This window comes from Manacus candei, unplaced genomic scaffold (assembly GCF_025592945.1).
Source record: "Manacus candei isolate 608988 ecotype Guabito, Panama unplaced genomic scaffold, ASM2559294v1 h1tg000159l, whole genome shotgun sequence".
NCBI lineage: Eukaryota > Metazoa > Chordata > Aves > Passeriformes > Pipridae > Manacus > Manacus candei.
In genome coordinates, this window is record NW_026138207.1 from 2,080,902 (window position 1) to 2,096,899 (window position 15,998).

General features: G+C 38.1%; 1 protein-coding gene across 6 annotated transcripts in view; it reads left to right on the top strand.

Moving 5' to 3' along the window:
- Window positions 1-15,998, top strand: part of ARHGEF7 (Rho guanine nucleotide exchange factor 7) — a 126,118-nt gene that overhangs the window by 46,256 nt on the left and 63,864 nt on the right. For 5 of the 6 annotated variants that reach the window (XR_007900829.1, XM_051772824.1, XM_051772822.1 and 2 more), the window contains exons 3-5: window positions 1,594-1,678; window positions 5,854-5,984; window positions 8,416-8,617. Coding sequence is in view for 5 of the 6 variants with exons in the window: in XM_051772824.1 (XP_051628784.1) it covers window positions 1,594-1,678; window positions 5,854-5,984; window positions 8,416-8,617 (418 nt within the window). In the remaining variant the exon portion in view is untranslated. Of the gene's footprint in view, window positions 1-1,593; window positions 1,679-2,249; window positions 2,378-5,853; window positions 5,985-8,415; window positions 8,618-15,998 lie in introns of those variants that run through there. The other variant, XM_051772826.1, reaches the window with a different exon arrangement.

Below are 15,998 nucleotides of genomic sequence, written 5' to 3' on the forward strand. Positions count from 1 at the left end.
TATTTGACTTATTTTATGTGAGTGATAACTGCTTGGAGTAAACTAGTGTGCACCTCTGCTTAATTCTATGTCCGTTCTGTGGCATTGTTCTTCTGAACTGTGCACACACTACTTGAGCTTAAGAGATGTCAGTACCTGTGCAGCCCAGGTAGAACTGCTGTGCCTGGGACCTGAGATGATCCTCAGTCTGAGCGGGGGAAAAACGTGCATGATAACCTGTTCGAGTACCTCAAATACCGTGGATGCACTGGGAGGAGTTTTTGCTTACTAAGTAATACTGTCATTAAATGTTTCCTAAATCTCTTCTACCTTTCTTGGGATATTACATAACCAGTCACAACTGGTCTGGCAGCCCCTTCTGTGATTATTTAGGTAGATTCTGTTAAAATTTTCCCTTCTCTTGGTTCAACTAGCCTTCCTTTGTTTCTTTCTTGCTCTTCTCTTGGGAACAGGGGTTTTTCCTCTCCTGTCTTGGAAGGCTGCTTTCTGGGGTATGGACTTTCTGATAGTGCCTGGGCAATGGATTTGTTATCAGGAAAATGAACATGTTTTTGTTGACTTTTTAGATAAAAAACTCTATGCTGCAGGAAACTAAATCTCTTTCTGTTTCTCAAATCAGTTGGAAGAACTGTAGTAGCTGTCTTTTATTGTCAGCTTTCTAGTCTTGCACAAATAAGTACTGTGACTCCTTCCAACCCTTGCAGAATCTGTTGTAAGAGCTATTTTCATGAGACTTTGGATGAGTGTTTCCATTACCTCAGGCAAATATTATGGGTCTCTTTTTTCTTTTTTTTTTTTTTAATCTTCTCTTTTCCCCCCAAAATTCAGATGTTTAATGTCGTCACCCAGTGTTTGAAAGTTACTAGAGCGTTTTCTACAAGATAGTTTGAGGTTTGGATCTCTTTCCCACAGTTAAAAAATTAAAAATAAATTAAAGCTCACCTTTCATCCCTCTGCTTCCCAAACCTCATTCTCCATCTAACCTATCCAGAAACTGCATTTGTCTTAAAATTCATTAGTGTTCAGGAATGCCATTTTCCTCTTTCTTGTAGAGTAAAGAGATAGCATGTACATTGTAGGACTTCTTAAAGTATTTGTAGTAATTTTAAAATGACTTTGTGAATAATCAGGTACAACATCTGTGGCACTGCTTCAGAAGAAGAAGAGTATGCCAAGAGTAGTGGTACCCAGTAACTTTTTTGGCCAAAATGTCTGAGGAAAGCTTCTATCTTCTGATAATTGTGTCTTTTTCAACTTTGTTGGAGCTTAAATGAATGTTGATATTTTTACTTCCTATGTTCTTAACTTTTTTTTCAAGTTCAGCTGTTGCTATATTATCCTTCTATTTAAAAATAACTTGGTTTGTGTTTTTGTTTGTTTGTTTGTTTTGGGGGGTTTTGTTTGTTTGGTTTGTTTTTTTTTCTTTATGGGAAAAAATCCCTCCACAGTTTTGCTGGTCCATAACAGTCACTAAAAGACTGTTACCTTGATTGTGAAATGGCTTCTGCATTCATGGTTTGCATGATAGTATAGAAATGCTTAGTTTAAAGGCTTATTTCTATGACTTATTGCCTTTTTGTTGTTTGTTTTTAGACTTTTGATGCAAATGACCTGTATCAGGGACAGAATTTCAGCAAAGTTCTCAGCTCTCTTGTGGCTTTAAATAAGGTGACTGCAGGTAAGTAGACTACTCTGTCTTGATGTTGCCTTACAATTAATTTCAACTTGCATCAGTGTATAGTTATACCTGTTGCTGTACCCGTGATGAAATGAGCATGTCCAGCATTTTAAAAGAGTTTTTGTTGGAGTTCATGTTTTTAACACTTTGGCAGTGATCTCTTTGGGTTCCCCAGTGGTGTCTTCTGCAGAAGGAAGCTTTGCGGTAGAGCTGAGACTAAGCCTTTAAGCTGGCAAGCAATCTTAGAAAAAGGGCCTGTTTTTTTGGTTGTTTTTTCTATTTTTTCATCCTAGTTTGAAATACTAAAGATAACTTTTGCTCTATTCTGTCATTCTCATGTTTGAACAGTTTTGTCAGAATTTTTTGCCCTCCTCACTCTCTATTCCCCAGCACTACCCTTTCTTGCCAGTAACAAAAGAATAGCCAATGTCTTTGATCCCTTAAGCCACATGTTTCATTGAGGTAGCAGCTAGAAGTCATGAACCATTTGCCTCAAGTTCTTTGGTGGGAGGGGAGAGAGCTGTAGAAATAACACACAGGTGAGAGGTGTCCATCCATCCTTGTAGGGTGAGGCTGTGCTAAATGATGCCAACTGGACCCAAGGACAATCAAGAAATGTTAACGTTCGTGACCCTTTTGGCTTCTTGCTGCTCCACCGTCAGCAGCAAGTTTCAGTAGTGATCATCAGGTCAGAATCAGGTGAGAGAGATTTAAAAATGAACCATACTTGTCAGTTTTTATGTGAGGAAGAAAAGTGATAGAAAAGTCAGTGGTGGATCAGTGTTACTTCATTTAATGCTAGTGTGATAAGTATCTTGCCACTTTTATAATACTTCTCTCATCTATTTCAACATAGATTTTGGTTTTTGGTGTTTTTTTTTCTTTCCCTTGCATTAGAAAGCACCCCTTGAGTTTTGCAGGCGGATTCTTACATTGACTTCTTTTAAGCTGCTTAGGTCAATTGGAGATAGTGCCTCTTATCTGCAGTGTAAGTGCAAATGCAAACCAGAGTAGTACATCTTTAAAACTGCTGTACACTGTAGCTGCCTTTACTGTCTTTGAAATGGAGAAAAAGGGCATTTATTTTGTCCAGATGTCAATAGATTAATGCCCACAGGAGAAAGCCAGTTGCAGCTGGCTTAGAAAGGACTCGGGTGATCCCTTTCATGGGGGGGTGGGGGTGGTATGGAAACCAAAAATCGAAACCACATGCAGACTATGGTGGTGCCTCATTCCTAGGAGTGAGCATAAGTCTTCCTGTTCAGCTCTTCTTCCAAACCATTTTCATTACCTAGGTGATTGTGTAGAAAGTGTTTTAGACTCTATCTCCCTGCTCTAGTGTTGGAAGATGGCTTTCAGATCCCTGTGCAGGTCTGCAAGAATTTCAGGCATACACAGGTTCTTCTGAGATGGACCTTCCTGCCATATGTGAATAATGTGAGTAATGAGCATGATTACTGGTGGAAGGCTGCTGTGGATGTTCACTCCACCAAATTTTTAGTCTCAGGAGGGGTGGAATCGAGGAACCAATTGCTGTTTGTAGACAAGTGAGGGGAGAGGAACTGATATAGGGAAGTTGAGATAATGATAAGAGGGAGAAAGGGTTTTGCAAACCCTGGAAATCTTTATATGGATGGAAGAGTAAAGCTTTTGAGGAAATTACCAAATCAGTATTCGTCACACATGCATTCTGCTACCATTCCAGATTCCTGGTTGTTTTAGGAACAGAGTTGATTTCTTGCTCTGACAATAATTCCATTGAGAAATTCATTGAATGTGTTTGTTAGGATTTTAAGAGAAACTTTAATGGGTACGTGGGGTCTGCAAGCCTTTTAAATCTGTCAGAAGTTCAGATTGATTTGAAAGTATTCAGATGTTATTGGTGAAAATACTTTCAATTTCCGTGTGGTTTGTCTGTAATAATTTTCTTTGTTTTCACCATACACAGTTCCTAATTCAAGCCATAAAAGTGCTCTTGTGTTGGTGTATTAGCTCTACTGTTGGGAAATAGAAAATTTCAGGAATCAGGCCACTTAAGCAAATGCAATATAGTGTGTTTTAGGGCTGCCCAGAAGCCAGAACATACTGTCATAAGCCAACCTATTTTTTGAGGTGAACTGTGTTGAGGTATAATGCTGGATTTGTCTGTTCTACTTGACTGCAGTCAGGAAACACAGCAAACTGGATGTGGAGAGGTATCAGGTTACTTTTAATCCTTAAGTTCTATTAGATAGTGGTGGTTATGGCAAGTTTAAAGTTTCTGGGAGCATTACAATTATCCCTATAGTTATGATTTACAAATTAAGCCCATGATCTAGTCCTGTTTCTCTACTGGTAGTCTGTGAAAACGAAGATGTATGTCCTTTCCATAATGGACTGTAATCATCAGTGTTTATCTTAATACTGTGGCCTTTAAATGCTTTTAGGAAAGCAGGTTCACAAAGTGTGATGTCTTTTGTTACTTCAATGTGTAAGGATACTATTCATACAAAATAAGCAACTTGATATGTATAGTTCTAATATTGCACTATTTGACTAGGGAGTGTATATTTATAGGGTTTTTTTTTGAGGATAGTGATTTCTGAATGGTAACAATGACACATTTAAAAAAATGCACCCGAGAAGGTGTTTTCTGCTCAGTTACTGCAGACTTGGAGCATCCTTTGTCAACACTACTGTGTTTGTTGTCATTCTCAAACCCTTTCCCTCTTCCTGCATCTCAGCTGCTGTTGGATGCTGTGCTGAAGTTCAAAGGCTTTCCAGTTAAGATGAATCAAGTTTTCTCTTCAGGTTTGATGTGGAACAGCAGAAATGCCTTATTCACTGGTCTCCTCATGGATCTGAGCCTTTGTGTTATTTCCCTTGGACAAAAAATAACCTGGATTTGCATAATCATGGTCTACTTTAGTCTGAAAGTAACTATTAGGAGACTGTAGTTGTGTGTCAGAGGTCAAGTGTCAGAAGAAGAATAAACTACTAGGAAAGAGAGTAACAGAGGCATAAAAACCAGGAGAGCATTTGGGAGGCTTGTGTAGTTTAGTGACAACATCCAGGTTCGGGACTGAAAAAAACTGCATTGCTTTCAGGACTTCTTGAAGCTCAGATGCTTGCTGAGTAATTTACTTGTATGTGGGAAAATGTGAGGAAAAGGAATGACTTACCATGCTTGTGTGGAGGAGCAATGTTTGTCTGCTGTCCTGTGCAAGTGCCCTGGGAGTTCAGCTGTGAGAACTGGGGACGGTGGTACAGCCAGGAGCAACCCCTGTCCCTCCAAACCGTGGGGAGAGGCTCCCAGCAGGGCTGTGGGAGGCTGCAGCCAGCACTGACACTGACCCTGGCCCTTATGAGCTGCTTTTGGTGCAGCCCCTGTCTAGCTGTGGCTTGGTTACTAAATGAGGACTCCTCACCTGTGGGTGGGCAACAGGGCTGGGGCTGCCCCAGGGCCTCCCATTCCTGGCTGGGATGGTGGGATGAGCCCTGCCCTGCTGCTCCCTTGATGACCCCAGCCCACAAGGGAGCCCAGCAGCCCCTTGATGGCACATAACACTGCCCTTCAGAAGAACATATCATGTGGGTGTGCTTCCCAGAGTAGAGACAAATGAAAGAGGGGAGAGGTTTAAGGAGGGTTTTTGTTTATTTGAGCAAGCAGTTTTTCTCCTCTCTATTCCTATTCCTCCCTCCAAAGAAGAAAAAATAGCTTAGTTGGCAAAAAGAGAGATGAGACAAAGAAATTTAGGGAAAAAAACAGTGGAAGGAATGTTTTAATTGAGATGGAGATGGTGAAGGTGTGGGGTGTGGTGCTGCGGGAAGAGCTAAGAAACAGATGTGGCTGGCTTCACTTCAAGCAAGTTTTATGCATTCAAAGTTCTTGGCCACCAGCTAAAAGGTTAATTACCTTTAAATAGACTGGTAGTGAGTAGGAATAGAGAAATAGAACCCTAACCCTCCTCTTTCTAAACAGCCCAAGTTGTTTTCCTGTCTGTGTGGGGAAGAAATTGACAGTGTCTCAGGATTTTAGATTATTTATTGCTATAATTTTTTGAATCTTGAATTACCGAGCAACTGCAGATGTATCAAATCTGGTTTAAGCATGTGAATTTTACAGAGGTAAGCAGAAGTTAAATGCAGATTTTTTTCAAATTCTTATATTTACCTTTTTTTCCATTCTTCTACAGACATAGGACTGGGCAGTGACTCTGTGTGTGCACGTCCCTCATCTCATCGGATAAAATCTTTTGATTCTCTGGGATCCCAGTCTTTACACAGTAGAACTTCAAAACTCTTTCAGGGACAGTATCGGAGTTTGGTAAGTTCTGGAAAAATGAGACATGCTGCAGTGTGATTTTTTTTTTTTTTTTTATTTTCCTTTTGCCAAGTTTTATAAGTAACTGATAGCGTAGCAGATTAACTATTTCCTCTCTTTCACCACTGTATTTCTAGCCTGTGACATCATGTTTTTGCAGCTTTTCTTATGATGTTCCAAAATGCATGCAGCTTTCTGTGAACTTCTAATAATTTTTTTCTTTATTTAGCTCTGCATGTTGTCTGCATACACAGTGTCTTAATGGATTTGTGTCTTTCTTTTTCCAAAGGCAAGAATCTCATTTTCTCTCTCACTGAATTTAGGAGTGATATTGAAGGATATTCAAACCTCAGCAAAGGTGGTACTTTTAATGTTGGCAGTAGTAGTAGTTATTCCTGTTGTCTGTTATGTTTTGAGGTTAATCCTTCAACTGGTCTTCAGGTAACTGGTGTGGACAGTTGTTTTATAGTACAGCTGAAATCAGGGTTGAGTACCTCTTAGAAACTAAACTGTGATAAAAGGTGCTTTTAGTGACTGAAGGTTTGCAAGGAGGGTTCAGATCCCTACTGAAACCTGCTTTTTCTGTGCTTGAAAGAGGTTGTCTTGAATGGTGTGATGATTACTATGTGTAACTTGAAAAGCCATGCTCTGCTTGAGCTTTCTTAGGTGCAGTTTGTTTTCTCTGTGCAAGTTTTTGCCCTAGGCCACCAATTCCAGCTCCTGTTCTGCTGTTCACAACCCACTCAGTTTTGCTGGTGCAGCTGTTTGTGGGACTAGCTGTTAGCTGGATCACTGAAGTGATCAGAGTTTTAAGTATTTCTATCACTTTGTTGATCTGAGTTGCTTTGCACAAAGTTAGAAAGAGCTGAGAAGTGTAAGAAGGAGGGAAAGAGAGCTAGTAGCCAAACCCAGGAAATTCTTAGTTTGGTTTTGTTGCTGTAGATGATCAGTTTGAAGCTGTTCTCACCAAATTTGTACTCAGTTTCCTTTGCTGGAAAGCCATTCTGACAGAGCAGAGGGACTATAGTTGATCTCACTGTGCAGTGTTGCTGCTTGTTTTGTGGCTTTTTACTGTTTACTAAGCCAAAAGATTTTCTCTCGTTGAGCAGTCAGAGTGGATGAAAGCACGTGATGTACCAGCAGAGGACTAAGGCAGAGGTACCTGTTTGAAAATGTGCCAATTTTATTGTCAAACACTGTGACTTACAGTATCTTGGGGCTTTCTGAATGTTTTTGAAGTTGTTTGCCCTCATTTTCCTAAAGTTTCTCAGCTCCTAAGTCTGATGGTTAAATTGAGTTGTGATACAGTAACAAGATTACTGTGGGTATGAATTAAGCTGCTGTGTTACAAGATTCAAGTGACAACATGCAGTACATCTTTTGATCATCTCAACTATATAGGCAGCATGTAGGTGAAAATCTTCTACCTGGGTAGCTGACTAGGATTGCTTACACAGTCATCTTCTCACTAAGTTACTTTTTTAGTTACACAGGTAATCCTCAGTTATAGACAGACATGATTTGTAGTCCTGTTCTCTTAGTTCCAGTGCAATGTATTTAAAACTGTCCAACTATTTAGCTTTTCTAGTATTAAGGTTTTCCCTGACTCTCACGAAATGCTTGAATGGTGCAGATATTCAAAATTGACATCCATGAACAAAATGCTAAATTTGAATGTCATTAATTTGAAACACTTAGTTGTTATGACAGAGCAATAGTCTGTCTTCACATTTGTGATAGGGAATGAGCATGCATAAATATCATTATATGGACAGCTGCAAGTCTGACATGCTGCAGACTTCCAGCTTTACTAAGCTTGAGAGAAATGATTTGTGAGTACTTGTTTGAGGTAAGTTGCATAATTGTTTTGTAGGTTTTGTGAAAGAACACTGTCCTTCTTCATTGTCAGGCCATGGAGACTTGTACATTCAGCTGTGGAACCTTCCAACTTGATCTGTTACAGGAGAAAAAAAAGAAGGTTTTAAGCTGAAAACTCTATTTATATCCAAAACTAAATTAAATCCAACTCATTTTCTCCTCCCAGCCCAGTTTTTTAGAAAAAGACTCTTCAATGTAAAACTCTTGGTTCTTTGTAGATACCAAAGGCAATTTATGATATTTATAAAAAATATATGTGTTTTCTTTATTATTCTCATTTTATTTTCTTTATTACTCTTATTTTAGCTCTGTTAACCCCTTCTGATTTGAAAGGACTCTAATAAGACAATATACTCCCTGGGCTGATGAGAATTCATAGATTAAAAATTAGAGAAATACTACAAATGCCAAATCAGTCCTTATAAAAGCTTTTCAGTAAAAATGTGTGGTGAGTATTGTGTGTGTGGAGAGGCTATTTCCATTTTCTGTTTTCTTCATGGAATAATGTTTAAATCTCTAATGTGATCATTTTGTTCTTTGTGTTCTCACTTACTAGGACATGACAGATAACGGCAACCATCAGTTGGTGGTGAGAGCAAAATTTAATTTTCAACAGACAAATGAAGATGAACTTTCTTTTTCAAAAGGAGATATTATTCATGTTACAAGAGTGGAAGAAGGAGGCTGGTGGGAAGGAACTTTAAACGGAAAAACAGGGTGGTTTCCGAGTAACTATGTACGAGAAATAAAATCAAATGGTGAGTTTTGAATGGGAGAGCATATTTGCAGAAATTCTTGCTTTGGATAGAGGTTGATAGTTGGTTGATTCATTAAAAATGATAATGATTTTTGTTTAAGCTTGACAGTATTTACTGAACTTCATTCACAGCGATCATTAATCCTCAGGAACTCATACTTCAGCACCCCAGTTCACTATATAGAGTGCTCTGAGGCTTCTGAGTTATCAGTAAGCATGCAGAAAACTTCCCATTTTGTTTGCCTGTCTATCTCTGTCACAGTTGGGCTGCTCTGAGTTCCTTAGTCTGAATTCCTAGAATATGGGATTTTGACTCAGGTGCTGACATATTTTGAATTGGTGCTTTGTGTTTAAATAGTGAGAGATTTCCTACAAATCTCTTTAAAAACAACACAACAAAAAAAGTACCAGAAAGAAACCTCAAACCAACCAAAAAAACTACAGCAAAAAAATTACTCAACACATCCCATTACTTAGAAGCAAATAATTGCAGGAAGGAAACCCAGTTCTACCAAAATCCACTTTTGAAAGATAATGTATTTGTGATTTTTCTTTTTCGTTCATGTTCATGCGCCTTCAGCTTTTCTTCATAGAGGCTTCACCCTTCCACTGAAGTTTTATTTTAACCTTTATACAGTGAAAGTGCCTTCTGTAAATGTCATCTGAATATCAAAACTAACATTACTGTCTCCTTTATTTCCTTTTTTTTTTTTTCCCATATCTTTCCTGTCTCAGCTTACTTTCAGAGATTAGGGATAAACCTGGTATGATAAAACTACCCAGGGACTCTGGGAGGCTTTATCACTCTTTCCCATGTCACAGCTCCAGTGAAAATGCACATCTTTTGAGGCTGTGCTAAAGTCATTGGCATGGCTTTTATCTTTTTTTTTTTTTAGGCAGCCATACAGATGCCTGATTACAAAGTGAGGTTGTAAGGGTGAAACTCCACTTTTTAAACTTACTTTTCTCCTCTGGTTGCATCCTCTTATTTTCTTCCCTGATTTACTGTGTACGGTCTGTTGTTGCAAAATGCTGGTCTTAGATCTGCGACTTCATTGTCCTTTTCAGCTAGATTATCTTAGACAATTCTCCTAGTCACAATGTAAGACTTAGCTTTAATGTTCTTCAGAGATTAATCAGATCTTGACAAACAATTCATGAAGCTTGCTTTTTGTCTGTAGTGTTGTAGCATCAGTCATGATGACCCTCTTGTCCCATCATTACTCAATTAAATCAGTGTGGCAGAGGTCTTGTTTGGATTTCATCAGTTTTGATCTCTTCCAACACTTGAAACTGGAACCTGGATAGGCAGTTAGGCTCCAGAATAGAAATAGCTTTTAACAGTGAACATGTAAGAACCAGAAGTTTCCAGTAACTGAAATTAAGGTGGTTCTTGTTTTATTAAGAATACTGCACTTAGGTGAGGTACATCTTGAAGTCAGAAGAGACAACAAGCTGTAGTGCCAAGGTTAGTACCAAGTACAGTCTGATTTTTGCAAGTCCTTGCAACCCTGTCTGATCCCTGGGGCTGAGATGAGTTGCCTCTAGTCTTTAATTTCTAACATTCACTTCTGGCCCTCAGAAAAATTTACTCCCAAGTTGTTTTCTCTCTGCTGTATAGGTGTGTTCTCTGTGCTACAGCAACTTACCTCTTCGGGCTTCTGCAAGACTTCTCGCATTCTTGGAGCGCTCTCTCATATGTTCAGTTGTTTCTATAGAAGGCAATGTGTGCCTGTGCTTTTTTGTTCTCAGAAAGCTTAGTCCATTGCTTATTACAAATTTAAAATGACTGACCCGTAGCTCACTAGCTTTCTCTGTTCTTCTCCATTGTAAAATTGCTGTTTTGCCTTTTCCGGTACTTTATGACCATCACTTGTCCTCTCTGGTTTCAGATATGGATGTAGGTAGTTCTCTTACTATCAAATCAGCACAATAGGTACTGTGTAGTTTATCAAAACAGTAATTTTAACCTCCTTTTATGCATTTGTAACTATGTGTTTGAATTGTCTGAAGTTGACTTTTTTTATAAGAAAGACGGGAGGGTGGTAGAAGGAAGCATGGCATACTAAGAGCTTCTTGGTGTTTGTTAATAACTGTTGAGTTGCAGATCAGTTTTACCCCTTGATGTATGTATGCTATGGCATGTTTTGTTGCCACCACCCCTTATGTTCATGTTAGTTGTATTTCAACTGGTGACCTGACTTCTAGTTACTTTTGCTTCTTTTTGTATGTTTGTGGTCAGTATATATATTTATGATATGTGATCCATGTCAGTTTTGCATCTACCTTTCCTGTCCTCTCTTTGAGATGCCTGTAATTTTTAAAGGAGTTGTCATTCTTGTGAACCTTTTCTGCTTAGGTTATCATTAGTGGCAGTTCTTTTTTTTAACCCATATTTTTAATTTTACTGAATTCTTCCTACTTTAAGATTATTGCTGTAATTTTGCTACACTTTTTTTTCTTCATTTTATTGTTGGTTCCATGAAATTTGTTATGATTGTTTTTATTCTCAACTGATTTCTGCTCTATGAGTATTGTTGACAATGCTAGAGAGAGGGCTTTTCTGTAACTCTTCTCCCTTCTGTATCCTAGTGCATTGCCACTGTGTCTCTTGAGGTTGGACTTCCTTTGCTCTGCTGTTCTTGTCAGAAAAAGGATGTAGTGCTGTTTACCCTAAAGCTCTGAAGTTATTTGAACAGTGGATGTTCATGAGAAGTTTCATGTAGGTTATATGTGTGGGTTTACAGTCTCTGTTGCCCTCCTGTGTCCCTGCTCTCTTTAGCTTGTCTTTATTAGGAGGTTACATGGTCCATTTTTCTCGACTTCTTGCAACTACAAAATCCTCAGCTCAGGATTTTCCTAATTCAGAAATATTTTAAGTGCCTTCATGCCTTAAGCACAAGGATGAAATATAAAAGTGCTTTTTTCCCTTATGTATTTTAAAACTAGTTAGGAGAATCTGATGTCTTCTTAGTTCAAATTCAAAATATGTTTTCTGTCAGTGTTACGATGAATTGATTTTAAAAAAGATCAGCATAGAATTGTTAAAATACTTACTCTTGACTAAGGTCCTGGATATATAATCTGTTTTCAAAATACTTGTAAAATGTTCTGGCATTGACAGTATTACTCTACCCTTCTTTCTTTTCTGAAATGTGGCTTAAAATATTGCAACTAGTTAGAAATTCTGTACAGGTTACACTGCTTTCATTTTTGATGATGCATTATTTGGAATGCTCCCAGGAGATGGTGAGTTTGACTAAATAAATCCCCTCAGTTTGTTGTAACCTTACTTCTGCAAACTAAGTAACAGAAGAAATGAAAGAAGTTCTTTACTCATGTGTGCTTTTATTTTAATTCTCACAAACTTCATAGGCATTAGATGTTTAGATAAATGGATTTTTGTTCTGTGTTAAAATCCTCTAATCAGAAAACTGTATATTTCTAGTCTTAGCTTGTAGGGTGTCTTTTTGAAGTTAGATATTCAAGGAAAGGATGAAACAGCTGCTTAGTAATGGGAACTTTACCCACACTGATTTCTTAAAACTTTTAGAAGAAAAGTAAACTGCATTACATTTGTTTCACAAGCAGAGCATGTTACATGGTAAGGTATCTTAGAATAGCTAAAACCTTGCAAAGTCATACCCACCTTGTACCTTGCTTGTTTAGCTATGCCAGAATGATCAGTATTAGCACAGAATTCTAATACATGCATGAGATGAGCTGTGAGTGGTTGTAGGACAGATACTGAGATTATGGAGCAAAGCACAACATTTAGTTTCCTTAGGCTGTGAATAGTCAGTGACTATTTTGGGGAAAATATATTTGTTCGAGATGGAAAACTGGTTTTATTTTGCTTTTGAGTGTGTGTTTATTCTCTCTGCCTCCCTGACCCAAGGGGAAAAGGAGAATTTGTCTGAAACTGTGATAGCTGTGATCAAACATAAAAGAGAAAAAAAATTTCTATTCAAGTATGTGCCTTTCAAAACAATGGTCCATTTCTCTCTCCCTTCCCCCTTTGTGCACGTTTTCATTTCCATTTTCAAACCCTGTAACATCTTACCGTTTTTAATGTTCTTTGATCACAAGTCAGGAAGTACTTTGAAACGAGAGGACTTTGTTTGCATCCTGCTGTACTGTTATACATGACAGAGGGTAAAAGGTGTGTAAACTTGTTAGATATTTGACAGTGTGGCCTTACTGAGGTTTTTTTTCTTAAAGTGGAGCAGAAGGGGGTGGAGGTGTAGGTGGAGCCTTATCTCTTACGTTGCTGTTTCTGTCTTGCACAGTAGAGAGATTTGGAGACCTAGTTTTGAGTGTTCCCTTGCAGAATGGGATGCACTTGCTTAGCTACTGTCAGATGTTAATCAGATTTTTAAAAAAATCACATGGTCACTTGATGAATTTTATCCGAGCATAATCCCTTTAAATGACATGAGGTTATGCAAAAGGGAATACAGCTTTGTAAAAATTACATTTGATATGTCACCAACTTTATCCTAATTCTTCACAGAAATTAAGGTGTCATTACTATCCTAGCCTCTCTTCTGTTATACTTTCTTGACAGTTATATTAGTATTGGCACTGGTGCAAACTACAATGTCAGTGGTTCTTCTGGTTGGATGTTAAAAACAATAAAAAAATCAGTATTGGGAAAAGGTCAGAATATAGTGGAAGTGTAGAACATCAGCTGTTTCCATCCTGTGGTGTGTAAGGGAAGGACAGATGCACTTTTAGCTTTGAGGAAAAGAAAAAAAGAGAAGGAAAAAACAAATAATCCCCCCAAGGAATATTAGTTTTTCTCTCCCCAGCCATGTACACTTGTAGGGGTATTTTGTTCTCTCGTCAAGTATTATTCTACAGGCATAAATAGAATAGAGGTTGGGACCAGTAAATACTCTTGGGGAAGAACTAGTGTGCAGATTGCAGAGTGGACCACTTTGCAGCGATGCTTGAGCCAGCTTGAGAACTGAGAACAAGTTGAGGTCTGCCCTCCTAGTGTTGGACATGAGCCAATTAGTCTAGAAAGACAGGGTTTGCTTGTAGCACTTCACTAATAGAGACCACATAGCTTTTGGTGTTCCAGTTGGCACATCTTTCTTTCCCTAATGTAGGATGAAATAGCTCAAATCAGATCTTTTTATCTGCATTATGCACCATAGCCTAGTGGTCGCAGAAACACACGGTGCTGTTCTTGCAGTAGTAGCGTTGAAGTGCTTTAGTAAAGTATGTTCTGAAGGCAGTGAATACTTTGTGGAGTAGCATGAAGTAGAGCATTGCATGAAAATGAATATGACATAAGCTGGAGACATGACAGAAGGGAGAGAATGTGAGAATCTCAAGTAAATTGAAGGCAAGTGAAAGAAATACTTGTGTGTAAATTAAAATTGAAACAAATCATTGGGAAGGATTGGGTACATTGTCTCTTTGCAGTCAACTAGTAGATGTTTGTAAAGGATAAGAACGTTTTAGAGAGTACATTGCATCTTATGTACTACATAGGGAAAGGTTATAAAAGCATTCGAGTTGTTATAAAAGCTGCTTCAAGTTGTTTTGGTCCTACTGAAGATAATGAATTGCTGGAAGAATAATGTTAAAAAGCCTGTGCCACCCTCCTTCTCCACTCAAAGATGATCTGTTAAGTGAATTCTATCTGGTTTATCAGTAGCCACTAGACACTTCAAAGCATTATCAAGTGTAGCTGAGGGCAGTTGAATGTAATGCTTTGATCACAAAAGAAAGTGATAGTGGTAACTTACCTCCTGGTTTCAGTCATCAACTGGATATAGTCTCTTCCAGTAATTGAGATGCTTGTTTGCTTTGTATCTGATCATACACTGTGCCTGTTCTCATTATGCTTCCAGTGTCAATGTAATGGATTCACATTGTGACTAGGAGAAAAGTGAGGAGAAGGGAAAAATTTGTATGGGAAAACTTGGTGTCTGGCTCAGGTCACTCTCTTCCAGTGCTTTGAGAAACAGAATCTCTGTGTTGTAGTGGGCAAGGTGCCAGGGTTTTGCTAATGTTTCATAAACCTATGGACTTTATAGACATATGGACCTGTAAGATCTGTATATATTTCCACTATGCTGAACGGGGGTGACACCTCCTTGAAATGTTTAATGAAATATGCTCTGTTTGCAAAGGTACTCTTAATGTTCTATTACAAGAATAATAAATAACACTTAAGTTAGCATAAACAAAGAAAGTGATTTCTTATGTGCAAGATCAGGATTTTCTTCTGTGTAATTCATTGTGCAATAAACTAATTGCAACAAGACTGTTTCTTATTCCTCCTTATGAAGCAATGTACTGCTTGAAGGCAGAATACCAGACATGATAGACAGCTGGACTAATTTGCTGCATCTAATTCTGTGCTTCTACAATAGAAGTGGCCTTTACATTTTAAAAACTAAATGTTGATTATGGCTGTTCAGGCAAAATTATTTGAATGTGATTTATTTTTTTTTTCTGTCCTGTTTTTAAATCTGAATTTGGACATATATATGTCTCTGCTGGATAATTGAATCAGCTAAACAGCTGGTAATATAAATGACTGTACATTTCAGCAAAAAAATCTCCCACTTTGTTCAGCAGCTTAAAAGGAGAAATGTATTTTTATATCCTTTACAAGAACCAAAATTCTATGACCAGCCAACTTTCTCCAGATTAACAATGACTAGACATCTGTATAATGACAAAGTCAGTGACAAGTATTTACCTCTATCCTTAAATAACTCTTGTTTCTCCTTTCCAGACATCTGTATTATTATAAATTCAGTGACAAGTACTTACTTTTATGCCTAAATAACTCTGGTTTCTCCTTTCATGCTTTTTGGCACATGATTAATAAAGCTTTAGGTATTTAGTGAACCTGAAAGTCACTGTAAATTGGAGGATAAGTCAAGAGTTTCCACAAAGCATGAAGGCAAAGAACCAAGTTCGTGTAAAGGACATAATTTTCATCATTCAGTACAAAGAAATGAATTGTAATTGTCCCATAAGGAGTAGCATGATAGATGAATATATAAATGGGTAGCCATATATACAACATGATTTTAGCTTCTTCTTTCACACTGAGTATTTGATGGCAAATCTGCTTGAGTTTACGGGTTTTTTTCTGAGGGGATGGGAGGAGTCCTGTCACTTGGAATTACTTGGCTTTGTAGCAGAGCATGTATGTGCTGCAGGGCTGGTGGCTGAGAGCATCAGTGTTCCCAGCTGGATAACAGCCTGATCTAATAGTTTTTGTGCTGTCTATTGGCTTAGATCTGACTTGGGGTGGGTAGGCGGGGGATATTAACCAAAAGGATTTTTTTGTCATCTCTGAATGTGGTAAGGAAAAATTGGTTTTGCCCTTGTGTGGCAGTTTTTAGACAGTA